Source organism: Podarcis muralis, chromosome 5 (assembly GCF_964188315.1).
Source record: "Podarcis muralis chromosome 5, rPodMur119.hap1.1, whole genome shotgun sequence".
NCBI lineage: Eukaryota > Metazoa > Chordata > Lepidosauria > Squamata > Lacertidae > Podarcis > Podarcis muralis.
The window spans coordinates 71501962-71527106 of NC_135659.1; the positions used below are offsets into that span (position 1 = coordinate 71501962).

Here is a 25145-nt window from a genome sequence, read left to right on the forward strand (position 1 = left end):
ATGTTTTCAATCAACATTTTAGTCTTTTCTGTGTTTATTTTAAAACCTGCCACTTCTCCAAACCTTTAAATTTCTTCTAGGAACACTTACTATAGGTTGTTCCAAAGCTCAACAACTTTTCTGTTTGGATTTTCACTGTTTGAAATATGGCAACCCTAGCTTTATGTGCATGCTTATTAATACATACAGGCATTGATATGGGTTTGGGTATATTTTTGTGTTTATATTTGTTTCTGTGTGAATTCCAACCCTTGTTCTCTCAATATCAGTTTAGAATTCCTTTGACTCCAAGTCTTTGCAAAGATGCTTAGCCACTTAGGGATGGCAAATGGGACCAGAGGTTTCTGTCAGGGCAGCATAATGCAACACTTGGCCCTTAAGAAGTTATTTACAGACTATACATCTGGGATTTTTAGGGTCCCTTCCTCCATCTTCTGCTCTACTACTTCTCAGCAGCACCACACTAGAGCTGTTAAGCACATGACCTCATTAACACTAACTAGGTTTGGACTCTGCAGAACCAAAGAATCCTAGACTCACTTCCCTGGGAGTAGGTAAACCCTAATGGACTCATTGGGACTTGCTTCTAAATGGCCATGCATAGGATTGGAGTTTTAAATACGCAGCTGCTTAAAACTGCTTGCACCGTGAATGCAAAGCCAGCGCTTGCCAGAATGTATCTTACTTTTTGTTTTCTATCCTCTATTAACAGCATTCACTTTTACTGTTAATGTATGAAAGCTTATCAGCCATCAGCCTGGGAGGAGAGACTGAATGAAATGAAGATGATGTAGATAGTGGGAGTAGCTAACCAGTGAGTGCTGTGTGTGTGTCTGTCTCATTGCTGCCTTAGGGTACCATCAGCAGCTGCTGCAAACATAAGCAAGTCTGGCCCAGCAGCAGACAGACTGGATAGTTACCAAACCTCCAGCGGCTCAGCAGAGGTACTTAAGTTCACAGCTTTTCATCAGAATCCCCAGAAAGCTGCCCGCTAGTGTTGAATCCCTGTTTATTGAATCATACTGCTTGGAGCGGCTCTTCTTGCAGATATAGCAACTGTAATGATTTACTAGCAGCAGTTCCTCAGTTTCTCCAGGGGCAACAGATTCCTTCCCCCCGCCACTGCAGCCAGGGTGCCATTCAAGCATGATCAAGCTCTAACCAGCCCTCAGTGGAATTTTCTATAGATTTTGCGTCTGTTAAATGGTCTGTGCAAGACCATTCCTCCCCTTCTTTTTCATCTGAATGCTAACTTCCTCTCTTGGCTACTCAAGCATCTACAAATCTTCCCAGCATCTCCAGCTCATCACTGACATTTCTTTGGATAGGTCCCAGTAGGTGTTTAAATGGGATTCAAATAGACAATTATAGGATGTTAGGCAAGGCCTAGGGAAGAGTGGGGATATGCCAACCATATGGCAATGAAAATGAGATTACTTTTTTAGGACTCCCAAATTCACTTCCACTTATTAATGCTGGTTTATCTGGAGCCCCTTATATGTTTATATGGGGAAAGGATACAGATCTCCAGACTCCATATTCTCCCCCTTGCCAAGAGAAACATTAGGTAGTATTGGATCAGATGATGAGTTGACCTAAACCTGATGCTATACATATCCTTGCATATAGAGCAATTATGCCAACTATATTGAGCCAAGGATGTCTGTGCAGTAGTAAGTTCTATAAAATTTAATGAGACTTACTCCCAGCTAAGTGGAGTTAGAATTGCATCCTAAATCTGGAATAGAGAATGCCCTACAGAATTCATATGGCAGAATCAGGACTAAGAAACCAATATGAAGGACCACTTCATAGATGCATTTGTTACTCAGGAACCAATTTCTATGTACAAAATGTATGTATGCAGGATCAGTTATGAAGGGTGCCCATATATTTAAAATGACATATTTTCCCTTCAAAATAATCCATGCAGGACCCTTACCAGATTTTTTCTTTTCTGAAGCTGTGGACACATTACTATTTACTTGGGCTCCAGTGTGCTCCCATTGCTGGTGTTTGGAGCCAGGTACATATAATGTTATCCTGTAGTTTCTTGAGAAATGCTGCTGCTTGATGGGGTTTCTCTCAAATCAATTTCCATCTGATTTGAAAATGTAAGCTGCGGTGAAGCTGAAGTGTTATACTGGAGACAGCTGTTGTGCATGCAGAGATGACTGTTTCTTTGAATAGGAGTTCAGAGTTGCTTTGCTACCTGATTCACCTGGGTCTGTGCAGTTAAATGGTGCTCCTGGATGTAGATGAGAAGGAGTTTTTAGATCTCGGGATGAGATTGAATAAGTTTTCTGAATCTATGGACTCGTTGGACAAATTTTGTTTGTCAGTAATGTTGCCCACATTGGATTATTTATGTATTTCTGTTTTAATGTTTCATATTAATTGTCTTTGTTGTGTTTTATTATTTTCTCTTGCACACCACTTTAGATACTTTAAAAAATATAAAGTGGTATATAAATATTTCAAAATGAATAAATAAAATGGCCCTGGTTTCTAACTACTGATGCTACCAGTCAACACATTTTCAGTTCTTTGAGCAGTGGATTTGCTTCTTGGATTCTTGGCAGTCCACAGTTAAACTATGGAGGCTTTGATGGCTACCAATGTAGATGGCTTTAAAAGCAGATTGGACAAATTGATGGAAGATAAAGCTATCTAGATGGCTACTAGCCATGATGGCTGTGTTCTGCCTCCACAGCTGGAAGCAGTAATGCTTCTGGGTACCAGTTGCTGGAAACCACCGGAGGGCAGAGTGCTCTTGCACTCAGATCCTGCTTGCAGCTTTCCCATAGGCATCTGGTTGGGAGGATGCTGTGACTGGATGGATCTTTGGCGTAATCCAACAGGCTCCTTGGAATGTCATATGTTCCCTGCCACCTGGACTGCTAAACTGATCAACAAATGAGTGGGAGTGAACTCTGTTGTTTGAGGACTATTCAAGAGCGGCCAACTACATCATACCATGGCTAGGTCCAAATAGGAAAAATATGGTTACATCATTGGTATTTGGTGAGAGGCCAAATTTGTATTTTGTTAGATTTGGTTTGTTCATATTAAATCCCTTCTCTGTGGCACTGCTAGTTCACAGGTTCCTAATTCCTTGTGTTTGAGAGCTGACTTCCTAGAAATAGGAGACTGCCAATTTCAGTTCCTTTCAGTTTCTGATTTTTACAATTTTAAGTTCTGTTCTCCACATTCCCACATCAGTTTACAATTAAAAAAAACCTCAAGAGTTTTGGGCAAATTTCTCCTAATATAGATATTTTTGTACACAATTTTTCTTAATATACACATTTTTGAAAAGCAACTGCACCTAATATAATGCATTTTTGTTCACATTACTTGGCTGAAGAACTCACAGTTTGCCACATCTTGTAGAAGTGCAAATTCCAGATGGCTGGGCTTTGCTTTACATATTGTTTCATAAAGTGTGAATTAGGTAACCTTGCTTTTAAATGTGAACAATTTCCCTCCCCTGTCCTGTGTGTAATTACCATTAATGTAAGGGTGTGATTGCAAAGGGACATTCTTCTGGGATTGCACATTCTCATCAATGGCTGATAGTTCTTATGGCTATATACTTACCTCTGGGATCATGCATGCCTCTGTATGCCAGTCACAGGAGCAAGTCATGTCCTGCCTGTGGGCTTCCCACCAGCATCTGGTCAGCCACTGTGGGAAGCTGGATGCTGAACAGGATTGGCCTTTGGTCTAATCCAGCAGGGAGGCCTCTTCTTCTGTTCTTCTGCTTTGATCCCTGCTCTCCACATCTGCATGACAGATGTAGAGAACTGCAGCATACCTTAGTCTGCATCATACCTGCTATGAAAGTACAGAACTGGAAGGGACAGAGCCTTCCATGCAACTGTGCCCTAAGGAAATTTCAGATGAACCTGCAGAGGAAAACGTTGACTACGTCTCATTTCTGTGATAAGTACTGGGGAGTACACAGCTGTCCACCTGCCAAAACAAAGGGTCTGAGATAGGAATAAGCAACACTGTGATCCTTTCTTCCTCCTGGAACATATAATGCAAAGCCATTGCTGGCTGCTTTTCCCCCTTAAAAGACAACAATGCAAAGCAGATGCAACAGAGACTTGAATAATATTTTACCAAGTTGCTGAATATCAGGGGCCGGGCTGCATTATATCAGCCAATCCCCTTTATTGGTTTGCTTCTGCCTGCCCTTGATTACTGTTGCCGATTGACAGAGAGCTGTGTTGAGCAGTATACAGCTGTATACGACCTCCGAAGCCATGATGATCTCTGCTGAAGGCGGAGTGTTTTGCCTAACCTCTCTGCCTTTGAAGTGAATTCCCATCTGCTAGCACAGAAAGGAAATATTGTGCGAGGTGTGGGCTGCTCTTATTGATCTGCAAGCTGTGCAGAGGTTCTGCAATTGCTGAGGTCAGGTTGGAGCATAAATCCTTTCTATCTCTCAAAGCTCCCTAAATGTATTGGAATTAAGTATAAAATGGAGACCTGAGCTAGTGGAACTGGGCTAAAGTCCACTTGAGCCTGCATGCTGGCATACTGGGTGCCTTAGCTGCTGGACCCAAAAGCTGCTGCTTTTTTAGAGCAGAGAACCATTGGTCGCTGAAACGTATGTGAAACAATTGTGGTTGAAAGTCTTATTTTACAAGTGGGACTTGCAGCAAAATGTTGCAGTGTAGAGTGCTCCTGTTTAGGATTCCAACCTGTCAACCATACCTTCATCCACAGTCCCACACCATAATTTTCCATTTCCATCCCAACAAACACTAAGCAAGCTATGGCCATTAAACATCCTCAGACTTCACTGGACTCTGGTGTGTGTGTGTGTGTGTGTGTGTGTGTGTGTGTGTAGAAGAGAAGAGTTAAGAACACAAGATTCCTGCTGTATAAGATGAAAGGTCCATCTGGCCCAGCATCCTGTTCTCACAGTAGCTAACCTATATGAAGACCACAAGCAGGACATGAGCACAACAGCATTTCCCTCAGTTTTACTTCCCAGTGACTGGTATTCAGAGGCATATTACCTCTGATAATGGAGATAGTACATAGCCATGATGGCTAGTAACCACTGACAGTCTTATCCTCCATTTAATTGTCCAGTCTTTTAAGGTCATCCAAGTTGGTGGCCATTACTACATTTTGTGGGACCCAATTCCATACTTTAGCTATGTGCTGTTCTTCCTTTTGTCAGCTGTAAATCTTTCAACATTTGGCTCTATTGGGAGACCCCAGGTTCTAGCATTATGAAAGAAGGAGGCCAAAAAATTCCTCTATCCACTATCTGCACACCATGCATAATTCCATGCACCCCTGTCATGTCCTCTTTTTTTCCTACACCAAACCCCCCAATTTTCCACATAGGTGAGTTCATTTTGGTTGCTCTTTTCTGAAACATTTCCAGCTCTGCAATATGCCCCTTTTGTGGCGCAGAGATCAGAACTGAACAGAGCATTCCAAGTGCCTCTTCTCACCCTGGCATTTTCCATATGTGGCACAGCTTGAAAAGAAATTTTTATTTCTGCAGACAGGTTAAGAAAGCTTGGAGCTATTGGTGATCTCTTGGCCAATGTGATTTGGTCAAGATCACAAAATATTCCGTTCAGCAACACCTCTCACAGCCACTCACATGGGGTGGTGCTGAGTACGCATGGCAGGAGCAGCACCATGCTGACTTTAAGAAGCACTTTGGAACACCTGATAGTTTGTGAGGTGCTGACTTGCTGCTATGTTCTTGCAGCCTAAAGGCAAAGATATTCACAAAGTTTTAGAGCAGTAACACTGGGTTCATCACTTAGAGTGCAAGCCTCACGTTACAGCGTAGGCTTTGTGCACATGACAATTTATTATAGAATCAATGGATCAATAGATCTATTCAGACATTTTGGCACTTGAAGTGGACCCCAAAATTGTGCCCCACTCCCCGCCAGGGAAGAAGGGGTGAGGAAAGGTTTATATCAAGAATAAGGGGTGAAGGAAGATTGATGTTGCGATCTGCTGTCCCTGGGAATCCTGCCACCTGAGGCAGTCATCTCTCCTTGCCTCATGGGTGGGCTGGCCCTGGATCTATTGCAGATTTGTTGCCCCTGAAAAGTGCTTCTTGCTCTAAAAATGTTGTTTGTCTTCAACCACTTGTACAGCAGGTCTTCACAACATTTACAGGAGGCTGTAAATGGGCAACTTCTGAGGGAGAACTCTTTAGCCCTTCAGCAGATGGCAAAGGCAAAGCGCTGTCCTGGAATAATGGGTGAGATGCTGTTGAGAAGTACTCTTTCCACCACCAGAGAGGCATCCTTCATTCAATTAGAGTTGTCAGCTGTCTTAATTTTGCCACGGCAGTCATGAATAAAGAAACATTGCTTTCAGGACAAGCAGATGTCTTGAATTTGTAAGGTATGTACATAAAAGGAAATAAACAGTGTTTGAACTGTTCAGAAATACAAATTCTATCTTCTACACAATCCTCTCACATCTGCCCCCTATCCCACTAGAACACATGGCTTATGAATGAATTGCTATCATGCCTTGCTCAAAACAAACAAACAAACAAACAAAAAAAAAAAACCACCTCTAGGCACTTTGAAGAGGTCAGGAGGCATTTTGTTGAGTTGGCCAGTGAGGTTTTTTTATTTCCCTAGGTGATTAAAAAAAACCCCTCCCTAAAACAAACTCATTGATTTTTTTGTTGATGTTGAGGATCATATTTTTTTTACAGGTTGTTGTTGTTTAGTCGTTTGGTCATGTCCGACTCTTCGTGACCCCATGGACCAGAGCACGCCAGGCACTCCTGTCTTCATTTTATTATTATATTATTATATTATATTATATTATATTATATTATATTACCTTTAGGACTGGTGTTTGGCATTAGTACTCTTATTGTGGTTATGTATGTCTAACTCAACCCCACTCCTTGGCCTAAGTGTAACAGAACTGACCAATTGGCTGGGGAGATGGCAACCTTGGTCTGGATTAGAGAGAAAGCTCCCCTTGGAAGCACTACCTGCAAATTGTGTATCTAGTCCAGAATTGCCAAGTCAACATTCCCAGCCTCACTATGGGCTTGTAGTGTTCTAAAGCAAAAGCTGCACATTATGTTCTATTGGGTGATGATGCTGTTCTTGGGATACTGCACCATCCTTGAAATTGGCAGGCATCTGGCAGCTCTCCTTTCCTCACTTTGTTCTCAAATCCCTCTGTGAGCCCCGCTGCCTTCTGCCAATTTCACAAGCTGACAGAGAGAGCGAGAGAGAGTTTGCAAAGGACTGAACGTTGCCCTCACTGCCCATCGTTTTCTTCTGCCTCGCTTGCTGCTTTTGAGGACAAAATTGATTGTGGCATTAATTGGTTGCTCAAATTCATTGAACAGACACCTAATTGTGCTGGAGGACTGATACTGACACCATTCGAGAGGCCGCTGCCCTCATTCCCTTTTGCTCACTTTTTATGCCTGAACGGAGGGAGACCCTGCAATCATTTGGGCAAGTTGCAGAGGAAATGCAGGCTTATATATCTACCTGCTGGTTTGGAGCCAGTGGCAAATCCTTCTAAGTGTAGCCTTCCCTAAGCCATGACCCCTCTTCACCTTTAACACTGATCTCCCCCATGTTGCTGCTAATAATTGTGTGGCCTTCAAGGAGCTCTTTCCATCCAAACAATAATTTGGGCTCTCAGGAAATTAGCTTTCCCAGTTTCTCTGTTCAACCACGAACTCTGAAGGGCCGCACTACACATGATAATATGCATTAGCTTTTTAGGGCAGGTGTTCAAAATGCACATTGTATCGGCTGGGGCTCATAATTAAGGGGATCAGCACAAGTGTGTAGAGAGAGAATTTAACCCTTTCCTCCATTGCTGTAGTCCTGAGGAATACCGTTCCTCCAAAGCTGGTGTTTGCTTTGGCAGGAGGGAGAGGGAGAAAATTCCCCATTGACACATTTAACATCACTTCTTGTTTGGTCCTGAATGGATGTCATGACTGTATTAGCCCATCCTGCTAGCTGAATTGGGGAGCATCAAGACCCATCCCATCGTTCATATCTGTTATCCTAGGCATCCATGAAAAGAGAGCATGCCATCATAGAGCACCATCAGGACCTGACAAGAACATAGATGAATATTAACTTTACAGGTGTTTCACTTAAAGGTGAGCCTCCCTGATTCACAATTTCCTGAACAATATACAAACACAGACATCCTTCAAAATGTGCACTTCTCCAAATTTTTGCAATATATGTTAAAATGCTGATGAATTTCCATGAGGACTTTAAAAATAGCACAAACTGATGTGAAGAAGTGGACAACTCAATTTAAGATGGAAAAACGAGAATATGGGAAGAACAGACATCGACAGATTCATTCATCATCTAGTCACTGTATGTAAAAAGTTCTGAAGTTCTTCTAGGCTTTTGTAGCTCTGGAAGCAGTGCCCTAGGTAAAGGTAAAGGCACCCCTGACCGTTAGGTCCAGTCGCGGACGACTCTGGGGTTGCATGCTCATCTTGCTCTATAGGCCGAGGGAGCCGGCGTTTGTCCACAGACAGCTTCTGGGTCATGTGGCCAGCATGACTAAGCTGCTTCTGGCAAACCAGAGCAGTGCACAGAAACTCCATTTACCTTCCTGCCAAAGCGGTACCTATTTATTTACTTGCACTTTGACGTGCTTTCAAACTGCTAGGTGGGCAGGAGCTGGGACTGAACAATGGGAGCTTACCCTGTCTTGGGGATTTGAAGTGCCAACCTTCTGATTGGCAAGCCCTAGGCTCTGTGGTTTAGACCACAGCGCCACCCATGTCCCTGGCAGCAGTGCCTAGGAGACTATATTTAAGGGAGCTAGCTGAAAAATAGAGCAGGACTCCTGCTTCTTTAATAGTTTAGAACAGGATAGGCAAACTCTGGCCCTCCAGATGTTTGGGACTACAATTCCCATCATCCCAGACCACTGGTCCTGTTAGCTAGGGATTATGGGAGTTGTAGTCCCAAACATCTGGAGGGCCAGAGTTTGCCTATGCCTGGTTTAGAAGCTACTGTGGTAATTAAATGGTATATCTATTTATTACTAATTGTGTAGAAGAGGGAATTTGAGCAGTTGTAGGTTGCATGACAGATTCTTGTTGTTGTGTTGTTGTTTAGTCGTGTCCGACTCTTCGTGACCCCATGGACCAGAGCACGCCAGGCACCTCTGTCCTCCACTACCTCCCGCAGTTTGGTCAAACTCATGCTGGTAACCTCGAAAACACTATCCAACCATCTCGTCCTCTGTCGCCCCCTTCTCCTTATGCCCTCCATCTTTCCCAGCATCAGTGTCTTCTCCAGGGAGTCTTCTCTTTTCATGAGGTGGCCAAAGTACTGGAGCCTCAGCTTCACGATCTGTCCTTCCAGTGAGCACTCAGGGCTGATTTCCTTAAGAATGGATGCGTTTGATCTTCTTGCAGTCCATGGGACTCTCAAGAGTCTCCCCCAGCACCATAATTCAAAAGCATCAATTCTTCAGCGATCAGCCTTCTTTATGGTCCAGCTCTCACTTCCATGCATCACTACTGGGAAAACCATGGCTTTAACTATACGGACCTTTGTTGGCAAGGTGACGTCTCTACTTCTCAAGATGCTGTCTAGGCCTGTCATTGCCCTTCTCCCAAGAAGCAGGCGTCTTTTAATTTCGTGGCTGCTCTCACCATCTGCAGTGATCATGGAGCCCAAGAAAGTAAAATCTCTCACTGCCTCCATTTCTTCCCCTTCTATTTGCCAGGAGGTGATGGGACCAGTGGCCATGATCTTCGGCTGTTTTAATATGGACATTTCTTTGCACAATAAATGGACATTTGTTTGGTGCAGAGCCTGGGTCTTCCTTCAGGATGTGCTTCTTTTGTGGGCATATTGCATTTACCAAGTAGTTAGCTCCCTACTCCCCCCTCCCCACCATCAAATCCTGGTGGATTTAGTGAATGAGACCAATAGTGGGTCCAATGGTCAAGAAGGCAGTTTCTGCATGAGAGAAATGAGAGGCAGATGGGGCTTGTCAACCTGGGGAGGTAGCCCATCTAGAAGAATGAAGACTCTGATCCTAAAACTCTGCTGCCTTGTGGCTATACTCATTTGTGAGAAAAGCTTCAGGAGTAAACCCCAAGGAACAATTCATACTCACTGCCTTGCAGGACATCTTCAGGAGAAGAAAAGACTAAGAAGTAAACCCTACACAAATCCAGAGTGGAGTCCCTGAAATGGTGGGATGGTACCTTGTATGTCTCCTTCCGGCAACTCCTGCAGCCAAGCTGGTGCCAAACATATTATGGTTCTCTGCTTTCCTTTGGACATCAGTAAGGTTGGGGGTGTAGGGACGCGGGTGGCGCTGTGGGTAAAACCTCAGTGCCTAGGACTTGCCGATCGCATGGTCGGCGGTTCGAATCCCCGCGGTGGGGTGTGCTTCCGTCGTTCGGTCCCAGCGCCTGCCAACCTAGCAGTTCGAAAGCACCTCCGGGTGCAAGTAGATAAATAGGGACCGCTTACCAGCGGGAAGGTAAACGGCGTTCCGTGTGCTGGTGCTGGCTCGCCAGATGCAGCTTGTCACGCTGGCCACGTGACCCGGAAGTGTCTGCGGACAGCGCTGGCTCCCGGCCTATAGAGTGAGATGAGCGCACAACCCTAGAGTCTGGCAAGACTGGCCCGTACGGGCAGGGGTACCTTTACCTTTACCTTTAAGGTTGGGGGTGGGAGGGGGTGTTCTCATCTAGACAGCCCAGGACCTCCATATACACTGCTCAGGCTTGCTTAGTGTGTGTGGCAAGCCAGACACTTTTGGGTTACCTGACCTCTAAAATCAGACCTGCTATGGAGCGCTTTATATACAGTTCATATTTTATCAAAGATTTACAGCAGGGCTGGGAAACCTGTGGCCCTCCAGATGTTGCTGGACCATAATTCCCACCATCCCAGATAGGCCAATATTTTAGTTTTGTGGCAAAAGTACTGTTTTGGTCAGATTTAAACTATGGCTTCAAATCCATTTGCAGCCATACAGAGAGACAACTGCCTCGCTGCCAGGGCTTCTGACACAATATAATGGTGGAGTAGACAGCCCCATTGATTGCTTTAGCATGCTGTGCCTGCAGCTGCTGTGTGCAAGTCACATGACTTCCTGAGATGCGCTGAATGCCAGCTTTGATTTACACGCTGATAATGTAACATTTTATGAGACACAGAGCTACAAACTACCGACGCAGGAGGACAGCCAAACAGAGAACACACACACAAAAGCAGCCACAGATTTATCCCCAAGTTATTGTTTAAATGCTTTTCTAGTGGAGGAGCATTTGTATCCACACTGTAAATGCTTGTTGAGATGAATTTCATAGAAACATTGAACTCTTGTTGAGTATTGCTAGATATCTTTTTGAATTTGCCAGTGCAAACAGAACCAATGGTTGGATTCTGATGAGGCTAGGTTCATAAGCTTGGGGTCCTTTTTCTGAAGTAGAGAAATTTTGGGATAGTGAAAAGTGGACAGGGTCTGAGTATTGACAGATAATTTCAGATGGAGTGCAAGTAAGTGCTCTGATGGTAATATGCATTATTTCACTTGTTTCAAAAGGTGGAAAGTGAGCATCATTGATTTTCTCTGGACTGATGCTACAAAGAAATATTCCTGCAGAGGGCATTGAGTAAGCCTGAGTCCTCAGTTTACCAGGGTTGGTCACTGCAGAGGCTGAAGCAGAAGCAAAAGGCCTGATGGAAAATAACAGCAAAGTTTGAAGAGCTATGTTTCCTGGTAATCATCAGGCAAGGTAAATTGGAAACAGCTACAAATTGTGCATATACACAAATGAGCAAAGCCTTAGGGAAAGCAGTAAGCAGTGGAAGTACAAGTTTAGTAGATACCATTGCCTACAGATGCAAAGAAGATACAAACCAGAATAAAACAGAGACAAAGGACCATCTGTAATACTGTTCCCTATTATAATATTTTTCTCTCAAAGGACAAAGCATCCGGAAAAGAGGCAGGGAAGTAAAAATGTTAAGATGCATGGCAATATGTAGATTTGAGACAAATTAGGACTATAAAGTGTTTCAGAGAGAAATAAAAAAGTGTGTGTGTGTGTGTGAGAGAGAGAGAGAGAGAGAGAGAGAGAGAGAGAGTTGTGAGTTGTGGTGGGGTTAGGGTATATGAGGCCTTGAGTCCTTTCTAATCCCCTGGATCTATCAAGGGTTGAGATCTGGTGGAGGATTCAGTTGTTGAAGCAGCCAGGCCAGTTTCTTGGAAATGGACCCTAAGAAAGGATACTGCTCTGTGGCAGAGGGCAAATGGCTGGGCTCCCCTCCCTCACCTGGCTCGTAGTAAGAAAGACAAAAGCTAGAGTTGTGTGTATGAGCTGAACTTAAAGCAGGCAGAAGCCAGAGAGTGAGAGTCATGATGGATTTCTGCTTGAATCCAAGGCTATGGCGATGGGAGGAGCAAAACCTTCTGGGGTATTAATGCTGTGAGCCCCTTCATCGTAGGCTCAGGTTATGTACATATGTAAATAAACTATTTTTCATACATATACCATAGTCTCCATTGTACCTCATTCCAAGGAAACCAAACCCTTGGTAAGCACCTGGAACCTCCTGGAATCTTACACTGCTCAGAGATTGGGATGGTGTGCAACATTACATTGAAAAATAGATACTTTGATATTTTAGTCCATTTTTCCGGTAACAGTCCATAAGACTAAAACTGAAGGATTCTGACCTCATAATAGTGATAATTTTCCCATTTGCCATCTTATTGCATAACTGCCCATTTTGGAAGGTTGTGTCAGTTTCAATGACATGTTTGCTGTGATGAGATGGCACTTCAAAGAGAATGAACACTGTAGTAATAATAATAATAATAATAATAATAATAATAATAAGAAGAAGAAGAAGAAGAAGAAGAAGAAGAAGAAGAAGCCCACCCATCCATCTGGCTGGTTTTCCCCAGCCACTCTGGGCGAAAACATATAAAACATGGTAAAACATCAAACATTTAAAACTTCTCAATACAAAGCTGCCTTCAGATGTCTTCTAAAAGTTATGTAGTTCTTTCTCTCCTTGACATCTGAATGGAGGGCCTTCCACAGGGAGGGCGCCACAACCGAGAAGGCCCTCTGCCTGTTTCCCTGTAACTTTGCTTTTTTATGCTTCTTCTATGTTGTAGTTTGGAGTCATTGTTGCAACAATAAAGATCAGGCCACCTGGCTGCTGGTTTGCTTCAATATCTTGGCTGTAGGCTTTTTTGACTGTCCCACCTAAGCCTGCGGAACTCACGGCTGCACAGTGAAGGCTGCAATCCTATTTCAAAGGGGAATTTTACTTCTTCTGAGGCTAATAGCCATACAGAGGGGGGCAGTCCCCATTCAGATCTCAGTGGAGAATGAAGTGATAAACCTCCCCTTGCCATGCTGCCTTCACAGTGAGAATTGCACTCCTCTAACTCCTTTTATTATTTATTGAAAATCAAGATTCATAGTTGCCTGGTACATAATTTAAGTGCACTTCTAATTTGGGTGGTCTCGTGATTGCTCTCAATAGGACTTGACATCTTGGTGCAGATGTGTAGGATCAGACTGCACATCTTGCATCAAATGACCACCACTATTCATGCTATTGTAAGGTGGAAAAAGGAGGATGAAGCTGGGGATTTGCATGGCACAGAAGTACAAAAATATATTTCAGAAAAGTGGATGTTGAATAATTTAAGCATAATGAGAAATGTCCAAAGGAATGAAGTGCTACAATCCAGGCTGGTGTTTTTTGGTCGCTTTTTTTTTTTTAAGTGGCATGCTATCTTCTTTTCCCAAAAGGGAAGCCATGTCTGTCTTTTGCAGCAGAAACAACAAAGAGTTTTTATCTTTCAACCCAGCAAAGGGTTGAGTCTGCCTGTCTGTGGGCTTCTTAATGTCAACTAATTTGAATTGACTGACTTGTATGGTATCTCTGCTTTCCTGTATTTGCTCATCTTTTAATCTCATCCTGCAAAATGTTCCACCCCCACAAGATCTCTCTCTATTATCTTCACTGTCTGATGAAGTAGGCTCCTGTCTACAAGAACTTATGCTGCAAGAAATTTGTTAGCCTTTGTCACAGGAGTCTTTAGTTGTTGTTTTTTAATCTACTCTTAGCACTTCCATGAATTAAATCAAGATAGGGCCCTCCAGATGGTGTTGCACTACAATTCTCATCACCCTGACCATTGGCCATGGCAACTGGGGCTGATGGGGGTTGGAGTCTGGAAGGCCACAAGTGGCAACTGGAAGGCAACAAGTGTCCCATCCCTGAATGGCTTGCAAGTACCGGTAATATGAATCATAGCCACACATAGACTCAATAAATGCCCTAGCCACAGTTGTTTTTGCTATTTTGCAAAGCACTGTGTTTACATCAATTTAATCTTAAGTCAGGGCTGGAAGGTTGCAAGAAGCATCCAGTCCAGGAGACGGCTTTGTCTGGCTATTAGGAGTTTTTTGTAATAGGATAATAAACCTCATATTCTGTGCATGCTGTAGAGCTGAAGAATGAATCCCTATTCCAGGGGTCGGCAAGGTTTACCTCGCCTGGGACAGTTCACTCCAGCGGAGATCCCTCTGTGGGCTGGATCACGTGCGCGCATGAGTACGCCCGCCCGTGATTTCCAGTGTCTGCGCAGACACGTTTTCTGGTGTCTGCATCTGTGCAGACACGATTTCTGGTGCCGCAGAAGTGAGTCCCCGTGCTGTGCCGGTTTAGCACAGTGTGCGGGGACTCGCTGAGTGGGCGGCTGGGTTCAGGGCAGCTCGGGGGCCGGTTAAATGACCCCTGTGGACTGCTTGTGGCCCATGGGCCTTAGGTTGCCAACCCCTGCCCTATGCTTTGGGAGTTACGCATCACATGCGAGTTCTGCTAAGCCCCCCCCCCCCCCCGTGTTGTGTTGTGTTGTGTTTTTAAAGGGCTGGACCATCCTTGCTGTCCTCTTTAACACAACTGATGTCAAGCTCACCACCATCTCATATTTCTTCCAAGGGCTTCAAGGTGACACATACAGGCTTCCCCTTCCCCTCACAACAGCCCTGCAAATTAGATTAGGCTGAGAGCTAGTGACTGGTCTAAAGCAGGCACCCACAACCTGCGGCCCTCCAGATGTTTTGGCCTACAACTCCCATGATCCCTACCTAACAGGACCAGTGGTCAGGGATGATGGGAACTGTGGTCCAAAACATCTGGAGGGCCGAAGGTTGGGGATGCCTGGTCTAAAGTCATCTAGTGAACTTCACAGTTGAGTTGGGATTTAAACATGGGCAGTCCTAAACTAGTGTGTGCAAAACAATTATTTCTTTGAACCAGTCAATGTGAAAGTACTTGCCCTACTCCTGTTTAAGAAGTTGGAAATTCCTGCTTTATGTTGATCAGAAGCAGACTTGACATGGTCCAGGTCAAATTAGATGCAACGTCATCGGTGCAATTAGCAACTGTTCACTAGTTTTGAAAAAGCAAATTGTAGGCATGGGGTCTCCCATCTGAACTCTGATGTGGGGAAGCGGGTTTTGTTAAATTCTTTGCCCCTGCTGCAGCCCATCTGGATTTCGTGCCTGCTATTTGCATTTGGGGTGAAAACTCTTATTCCTTTAAATGGCAGCTGTATCCACAATGCAAATCAGGAATACGGTGGGGTGGCAATCTGGATCAGAACTGCAGCAGGGGGCAGAAGGTATAAAACAAAAAACAAAAACCCTACCCGCATACCATGGTCCTACTCCTGATTGGGACCCTTGCACCTGCGATTTACTTTCGAAAAGCAATTAATTCCAAGTACTAATTATATGAACTCTGGAGAGTCCCATGGACTGCAAGAAGATCAAACGCATCCATTCTTAAGGAAATCAGCCCTGAGTGCTCACTGGAAGGACAGATCGTGAAGCTGAGGCTCCAGTACTTTGGCCACCTCATGAGAAGAGAAGACTCCCTGGAGAAGACACTGATGCTGGGAAAGATGGAGGGCACAAGGAGAAGGGGGCGACAGAGGACGAGATGGTTGGATAGTGTTTTCGAGGTTACCAGCATGAGTTTGACCAAACTGCGGGAGGTAGTGGAGGACAGAGGTGCCTGGCGTGCTCTGGTCCATGGGGTCATGAAGAGTCAGACACGACTAAACGACTAAACAACAACAACAAAAAATTATATGCACGGTGTCACATCTAGTTTGGCCTGCCCTGCAGAAAGAATCTGATGCAACGGCATCACTGAAGTTCAGCAGAGTTGCATCTGGTCAGTGCCTGAATGGAAGGCAGCTTGAGCTACTTGTGTATGCTTCCTCTAGCTTTGTGAAGGAAAGGTAGGGTATAAATGTAAATAATAAGAACAAGCCAGTTTTTAAGCTACGATTCTCTATAAGGGAGTTTTGCATAACTTAATTTTTAACCCAATATTTTATGGGAATTTTCTCACATGAAGAAACACAAAGATGAGATCACCATGGGCTGCACTTTCTTAGAAATGGAACGACAGCAGCATCAGCAACAACACCAAAAAAGAACTGCTGGAATACATGAAACTCCAAAACTCAAGACAAGGAAGAGGTTAAAGCTGTAGGATGAAGCCAGGATAATATTCAGATTCAGTTAAGGCTATATATAGAAAGTAAGGGAAGAACCCTAAGCTGGATTGATTGTGTTTGGAAGGGAACCAGAGAGGCTTTATCCAAACAAGCTGAAGGAATGCACCTTTGGCAACTGACTGTAATAATAATGGATATAAATAGTATTCCATAGCATAAAAAAACCTCTGGCATTACAGACATTGTAGATAAATAGAAAGGCTGTATTTTTGATAGCAGAATAATGCAGAATTCTAACTGCAGAATAATGCAACTCTCTTCAGATTATTCCAAGTAGTTTGAAGATAATGCTAGTCTTGATTAGCTGCTTAATTATCAAGAGGCTGGCTGATGTAGAATCATCATCATCATAAATTAACACTTTACAGATTTAAATAAAATAGCAATATAGTTGGCAACAGTGTTCAGCTTGAACATCTGGCCTGCATTGAAAATAAATCAAAGTAAATCCCATCAAGAAGAGAAAAGGAGTGTCAATGTGCATGCAAGCAATAATGGCAGTCTGGAGCTGGCATTGGACAAGGTGAGACAGTGCTACAATAGGGATTCAATGTTTATACCCTGCCTTTTTTCTAAGGAGCTCAAAGCAGTGTAAGTGGTTTCTACTCCTCTGTTTTATCCTCAACAACAACGCTGGTACTAGCTAGGGATGAAGGGAATTGTAGTCCAACAACAGCTGGGAACCCAAGTTCGAGAAACACTGTGAGTTTAACTTCTATGCCACAGTCACACCGGCTCTCTTCTTGAGACATGTCTGAGCCACACAGTCAAGGACTCCTCTCACATGGGGAAGGTTGTAGAGAGAAAATGAAGTCAAATATCGAAGGATAAAAGTAGGGAAAGAGAAAGTGTTTTGGTATTGTTGCAAACCACTGTGATAATTTTTTATGATACAGAGGCATATATTTTTATAAATACTATAAATAAAATAATCAAAGTCAGTCTAATTTAGCTATGTATGTATCATCTGCTTGAGCGAAGTCTTGAGTTTTAGAGCATGTGCAGAGTTCTTTTACCGAGGAGTGATTCTGAGAGCATCTTTGGACCCCTGATTAGATGCTTTCAGGAAGAAATACTGTGTGTAGCACAGTGGGAGAAACAGATGAGCAAGAGGGCGGGTGGAAGATGGTTTAAGAAGTTCACCTCCAAGGGTCCCGCAGCGGTGAAGCTGGCCTTTGAACTATTTGAAAAAAATATATATTTGGATTTGTAGTATAATGATGCACACACACACACACACACACACACACACACGTACACGTGTTCAGTTTGATGGAAGTCTAGCTTAGGAAAGCCCAGGAAGCAGATTTATTTACACAGTAGTAACACAGCAGGACATAGGAAGAAATGCGGAAGCATGGAGACTTGGATATGAAGAGAGTATAGAAGCCACTTCTGATGTGGCTGGTTGCTTCTTTCCCCTTACTTTGCAAGCTACTACTTTCAGAAGCGAAAGGAAATCTGTCATAAAGGCTGCTTCTGCAGAAACAAAAGGCAAACCGTATTAAATTACTCATGTCTTCTCTCGCTCCCCTGTCTGTTCTGTGGTTCACCTGCAGGGTCTGCCTCTTGTCCGTTCTCCCGAATGCAACAATTGCAGGGCTATTTCCTGATTTTTTTTTGCAATGATGGGCCAGATCCGAGATATTTCCAACCTGCTGGTCCTTTGGTTTTCTATAGGAAAAAAATCTAGCGGAGTTTGCAGAGACGGGGACATGGGTGTAGTCAATATTTATTTTTTTTGGGGGGGAGGCATTATGGGGGGGGCAAAACCGAGTTATCTGTGACACAACTGGTCAGTTAGTTAATTGTTTCTATTTATTTATTTACTTGATGGGGGCGGGACGGGGAACAGCATTTTCCCATGGACGGGGAGCAGCATTTTCCAGCCTAGTAGTTAGTTAGTTAAAAATACAGATGTGTCGGGGGCGCTCAGGCATATCCGGAAACTGCAAATACTGCAGTCTGGAAGGAAGGCGTACCTCTTAATCCCAGATACAATACGAAGCGCCACTGTAGTGCCGCTAATGTACTCTGCGTGTGCTCAGAAGAACTCATTACCCTGCATGTTCCTCCAGGGCTGAACCCCGGTGTAAAATAAAATCTAGGGGCTGAGAGCTCTGCTTGTACCGCTTCTGCCCAGTCTGCAGGATCCCGGGAGAAAGACGAAAGAGGCCGGCACGCCATGTTTCTCTCTCTCTGTTTTCCATCCACAGAGGGGAGAAAACTGCCTCGGCGCTCAGCCGTCCGGAGAAGGAGGTCGCTGTTGCCTCGAGGATCCGAGCGCCCCCCTCGGGCGCCTCTCTCCGCCTTTTGTTCCCAGACCGCGCGCGCGTCACCGGCTTAGCGGCTGGGCGGAGAAAGCAGAAGAGGGGAGGCAGGCGGAGGAGCTTGTTGCTGCTGCTGCTTTCGGCGAAGGAAGCATCGTCGCGGCGTGGCGGCAGCAGCGGTTTAGCGGCCAAGCTGACCCTGTTTCGCTCCGGAGAGACCTGTCTGGGGAGCGCGCAGCTCCGGAGAGAAGACGGAGCGGGTTTCCTCGGGCGCGAGGATGAGAAGCGACTGTGGCCCCAGAGCGCTCCGGGGCCCCCAGTGAGGAACCGGCAGCGCGCCTACAGCCCGCCGGGGATGGCAGCGCCGGCTGAGGCGGAGTCCAGCCAGCCCCTCGCCTCGGCTCCGGCGCCGCCACCGCCGCCTCCCGAGAAGAAGAAGCTCCAGCGAGCGCCGTCCCCGGCCAGACCCAAGGATGTCCCCGGCTGGTCGCTGGCCAAGAGCCGTCGCGGCAGCCACCCGGGCTCGCCCGCCTCGTTCTCCTCCGGGAAGCCGGGCGCGGGGGGCGGGCACTCGCGCCGGGCTGGGGGCGCCAAGGATGGCCGCGGCGACAAGAAGGGCAAGGCCACGCCGCCGGCGGGGGCCAGGGGCGTCGGGAAGGGCTCGGCAGGCCGCGCCGGGGCCCGAATGAAAGGGCGGAACCGCCTGGCCGCGGCGGGGGGCGAGGGGGCCGCGACCTCCGGCGGCTCCGCCAAAGGGTCGTCGTCGCGCCCTCAGCTGCCGCTCGCCCTCACGGACAGCAGCTCGGAGGTGTCGGACTGCAGCGCCTCGGAGGAGGCCAAGCTGCTGTCGCTGCTGGAGCTGGGCGGGCTGAGCGGCGGCGGCAGCGACACCGAGTCGCCCCCGAGCAGCAGCGCCCCGGCCCAGCCCGCCAGCGCCTCCGCCGACGGCGCGTCCCCGCTGCCCGAGGACCCGTCGACGGCCGCCTCGTTGGCCAGCAGCCGCCTGCCTCTCAGCGCCTCGCTGGCCTTCTCCGACCTCACCGAGGAGCTGCTGGACGCGGGCGTCGCCCGGGAGCTGGAGGAACTGCGCTCCGAGAACGACTATCTCAAGGTGAGGGGCGCTGGGTTCGCTTCAGGGCAGCTCGGCGGGGAGAGAACGAGCTCTCGGGAGCTGCGCTTCCCCACAAAACACCCGCCGGTTTCCCCATAGCAGCATCGTGCAACAGATCCCCTCCCCGACCCTAATCTCCGAGCCTCGTGGGACAAGGGAGCGGGCACTAAGCGGACCCAGGAGGGGCAGGCGTGTCCTCATCCGAAAAGAAGTCACGCCCCTCCTCTCCAACACCCCTCCCTCCCCAAAAGGAGGAACCCTCCTTAACTAAATTTTAAATTAAACAGGTGTTTTTCAGCAAAGCGAAACATTGACACCCCCCTGCACAGGGAAGACATATTTTAAGCTTGCAGGCCGTTATCCCTGTGGAACATGTTGCGCATCCTCAAACATGACATCTCCCTGCAGCCCTGGTCTGCATGCAGAAGGTACATAAGACAGCTTCATGTGTTCCTAAAAGCAGCAAACGTCTTGCTGTGTACCACTGGGAGATCATTTCTTGCCTTCACCTCTGTGCCTGGCATTGCATTACTGAAAAAGGCTTCTTCATCTTGCTGTGTGGTAGGATTAATGCCCCCTTTGTAACAGATCTTATGTGCCAGATATATTGTGACCTTAGGCAAGACCTGTTGCCACCCAGAATTTCAGAATGCTTCCTTGGAACTGGCGCTCTGTAATGAAAGATGATCTCCACCGTCCAGCATCTACAGGATGCTGGTTATGTGGAACATGCCCACATCTTCAGAGGCAGCACCTGCTGGCTTTCTAAAGCTCCTTGTAATTGGCATTCCTCTGCCTCATGGGGCAGTTCCTCCCCCAGCCCAGCATCAGTTCCTTGGAGCAGACACTCCATAGTGTCAATTACTTCTCTTCTCTAGAATCAAATGGAATAGCTGCCCCTCGGTCATATGTAACTGAGGCTTTGCATCACCTTCTAGCACAACAGAGCCCCAACATATGTAGAACCAGATGCCTTCTAGTGACATTAAGACCTTCTCTGGTATCAGAGAAAGCCATGTTGGTACTGATGCCTCTCATTCCTAAAGAAGGTATTGTATAGCATCATAAAGCCCCAAGGAGAAATATTCTTCATCTCATCAAACAGAACTTGCATATCCTTAGAGGAAGATATCTTCTATCTTGAAATCAAAGCTAATTCCTCACATCCCGGCATTTATTTCAAATTCTTTGCTGCCAGAATCAAATTCATAGTTGTCAGCGTCATGCTAAAAGGTGCCCAGGATTTTCTCTTGTAATAAATAGCTTGACTCTCTAGCACAAGTCATAGCCACATCAGTGTTTCAAGGAAGGCAGACTTTGGGGCCTAATTAAGCAAATACTTCCAGGGGCTATGTGCAATTTCTTAGGGCTGGTTGCAGGTTATTTTATCATCGTGGGAAGCCACTTCCCTGTGGTGACTCTGTATCCAAGTCGTAATGTAAAGCACAGCTCCTGATTGCTGAAGAGTTTCCACTGCATTACTGGGTGTTTCTAGGAATGCCTGGCTGTAGCATAGAGGGTCTGTGTAGAATCTGAGGAATCTGTATGATGAGTGTTACTGGTTATGACAGCTGGGACACAGAGTTGTGCAGAAGCCAGGTGAATGTGTTGAAGCACATCCTTTGACAGATATGTTCCCAAATCTACATTTGCAAACGCCTGGTGTATATGGCATTTCCAGGGGAGAAATGGTGAAAAGGGATGTTTTCACCACTCACATTTCTGCAGATTTTTCTTTGTAAATCCCCACTGGAGACATTTTCCCATCCTCCTTTTTCTGCTGATTTCAGAGCCTGTCTGGACCAAAAATGTTGAAAAATGACCAGGGAGTGGAGGGATTTGTATGGAAAAATTGACTGGTAGGGAAGACAGTGTTTGATCCTTGTGGGAGCTGGGGGCTATTTGCAGGGAAGAACCAGTGATTCTCTCCTGCAAGCACTCTCTCTTTCCACTTGCCAATTCTGTATTCTGAATACCCTCCTACAATAGCATGATGAGTGAATCGTGAAACCCATGTTTCTATTGTAATGTGTGGTTCTCTTCTTAATTACACTTGGTGGTGCACCTCTAAGTTCCATAATATTTATTAGTTTTGAAATTCCCAATCTGGCAAACAGATGATCTGATGTGGGGCAGCATTTGCATTCATCTCTATGTATCAGAATTACCCATTTTGGAGGTAATTAAGTTTTTGCAGGGTTTATTTAGTTTCAGACACACACTTGGTCCTGTTGGGTGTGCTCCCGTTCCCCACCCAGAAAGACGCAGTATATTTATATAGCTCTATACAGACTTTCAGGGCCCATCCACATGGAAATTTCTAAAAGTTTTAGAAGCACTTTTAGTATGCTTCTGGACTCTCCCATACATCCACATGTTGTTGTTGAAACTTCAGCATTCTCTTATATTCCTGGCTGTCCATGTGCAGATGGGCTGATCTGTCAGATACAGTATTGCATTCTACAATGTCAGTGCATTTTCCATCTTCAAAGTGGGGAAAATGTACCTGCTTTCTTGGAGGATGTTTTCCATGCTTCTGGTTTTTAGCTTAATTAATAGCATGGAAAGCTACTTTGCAGATGTGTCCCTAGAGTGACTTGGAGGAATCGTAGTGTTTGGATAATGTAAGAGCATTGCTAGACATGTAGCCCTGTGCTTTCTGGAATGGTAGGGAGTCTTTGGGCTGTTGCCAAGCTCAGCTTTTGCCTTGCTTCTCTTGGTAGTACTACTGAGCAGTGATGGGTTTATTTTGCAGGATGATGTTGGCATGGCAACGGTAGTAGGTGTTTATTGAATGGCTGCATATAACAACCAGTGGATTAGGTTGCTGGCTGAAGCACAGGCTCTTAGTGCCTCTGAGAGGTCTGGCAGGGTGGAGAGCAAGAGTCCCTTAAGTGTAAGATTATATTGTATAGTATTTGGGGGGAAAGCAACCAATATGCTGGTCTAATCTGATTTATATAAAACAAGCTAGGAAAAAAATCATTAGATATAGAAGATGGTTGTGCAACCATTTTTCTGGGGGATGCTTTATCTACCCAGGTCTCGTTCTTGCCTTTCAGAACAGTTGTTCTCCACTCTTTTAGCTAGAAGAGCCAGCAGTGGAATCTGGCATTCGGTGGGCGTGCATCCATGTGTAGCGTATCGCACCTGAGAAAGTCATCTTTTGCAACATCCATGGCTGAGAGTCCTTACTGACCCACTTGGTGACTCAGCCCTCCCCCATTTAATTACTGTGTTGGTCATTCCTACTCCCATATATTTTCAATCTGTGTCCTGGGTTTGCAATGTGCATGATTTCTAACTACTATGTTCAAGTAAGTGTTGGCTCCTATTTTTCCTACAGGCATTCCTTGTCATTAAACAAATGCTGTGTCTGTTCAGGTCAACCTTACCTTGGGGCGGGGGAGGGGAGAGGGAGGAGTAGAACAAGGGTTGTTTTGATGGTTTAAATACAAAACACCTGACTTCACCTTCCTTGCTATTATTATCTGCATTCTAACTGTCGAAAGCATAATAGATGAATAAAATTGTCCAGTAGCACCTTAGAGACCTGTTGAAAGTATGTCAGTTCCACAACATCAGGGGTGGTATTAAATTAAGCTTTACCCTGAGAAGACCCATTGGAATTAATGAACTTAACATAGCCCTGTTGATTAATTTCAGTGGGTTTATGCTATGTAAAACATAGTTGAACACCACCCACACTCAGCTCTTCCATAGGATTAGACAACTGCACCCGGTGGCATGATTCAAGGGACAGCCACATTAGAAGTTCCAGCACACAAATCTTGCCTCTTGATTTGCCCCTTGCAGTTGTGACACTCTTAGTTCATGGATGCCCTTTCCCTGCCTCAAGGCCAGCACTATGTTCTCCCTGCTTCTATTTGGAAGTTATGGATCTGAATATTTTTTACGCTAGAATTACACAGGCTTATAGTGTAAACCCATTACACCCACACATTTTATATGCGTGCAGCTCATTCTGATTTCAGAGGCTGGTGAACTTCTGAGCTATAGGGCTGGGGACTGCTTAGTAGAGTCAGTTCATACAAAGCCAAATAAAGTAGTTGGTAATTTTCTTCCCTTCTAAGCAAAGGGGAAACTGGCAGGAAGTCAAGACTTAATTTAGACTGGCCCTTCTTAGTATTCTGATATAAAACGGCTGTGCAGATTCAAAGTTGCCATGGTAATATAATAACATGCCATGCTAATTGGAATTACACAAGGACATTTATGCTAAAAACTGTGGGCATGATTAACAGGGCAATCCTATATATGATTCCTTAAAAGTAAATTTTAAGGAGTTTAACTGCAGTTTCTTTCTAGTAAATGTGCTTAGGTAGGACTATAGCAGAACACTGCAGTTCTATACATGTCTACTTAAAACTAAGTCCCATAGGGTTTAATGGAGTATAGGATTGCAGCTTAAGTCTCACTTGATTTTAGTTTTATATAATTAAGCGTGCACTTCACACACTCACTAAAATCTTAGGGACTGTTCGAGACTTGGCATTTCTACATGTTTGGCGATACGTCTGCTACTGTAAGGGTTGATTTTATCAGCCTTTGAAACTTAGCACCTTGTAGTTTGTTTTCACTCTAGTCAATTTCATTCTAGTCAATTTCAGCTAAATTATTTTTTCTCTATAAATATTTATTTTGGTAATATGATTGGTGACTAAGATAAGAAAGACAAACTTTGCAAGAGCTGATCTGCTACTTCAAAGCAGACCTACCGTATTTGCAAAATCTCAGTTTCTGTTTGATTAATTGACATGATCAAGATAAGCTTTTCAAATTTACTAGAGCATAAAAACAGAGTAGTACAAAGACCACACGTTCAATTCACAGTAGTCTTAAAATACTGTATGGCAATACAAAGTGTCACAATGTCCCCCCCCCCCCCCCCCGTCTAACATCTCAAGAGATCTGGATGAATACAAACTATTAGATTTACTTTCAGCAAGGCTAGCATTTCCAAGTCAAGTATGCTTGAGCTGCCCCAGTCTTGGCACTCAAAGCTGACCTTACAAAGAATTAAAAACAGACTCAAAAGTTAGTTGAATTGTAGCCTGTCATCTGCTCCAGTGTTGTATACGGATGTGATCCTGTTTGTTGCAGCAACAAAGCTTAGACTGGAGCCTCCATCCACT

At 45.1% G+C, this 25145-nt stretch overlaps 1 protein-coding gene across 4 annotated transcripts in view; it reads left to right on the top strand.

Moving 5' to 3' along the window:
• Positions 1-18846: 18846 nt before the first annotated feature.
• MTCL2 (microtubule crosslinking factor 2) overlaps positions 18847-25145 on the top strand; it is an 85472-nt gene continuing 79173 nt past the window's right edge. For 3 of the 4 annotated variants that reach the window (XM_028734848.2, XM_028734847.2, XM_028734846.2), the window contains exon 1: positions 18847-19989. In XM_028734848.2, the coding sequence (XP_028590681.2) occupies positions 19234-19989 (756 nt within the window). In that variant the 5' untranslated portion in view covers positions 18847-19233. The remainder of the gene's footprint in view (positions 19990-25145) is intronic. The other variant, XM_028734845.2, reaches the window with a different exon arrangement.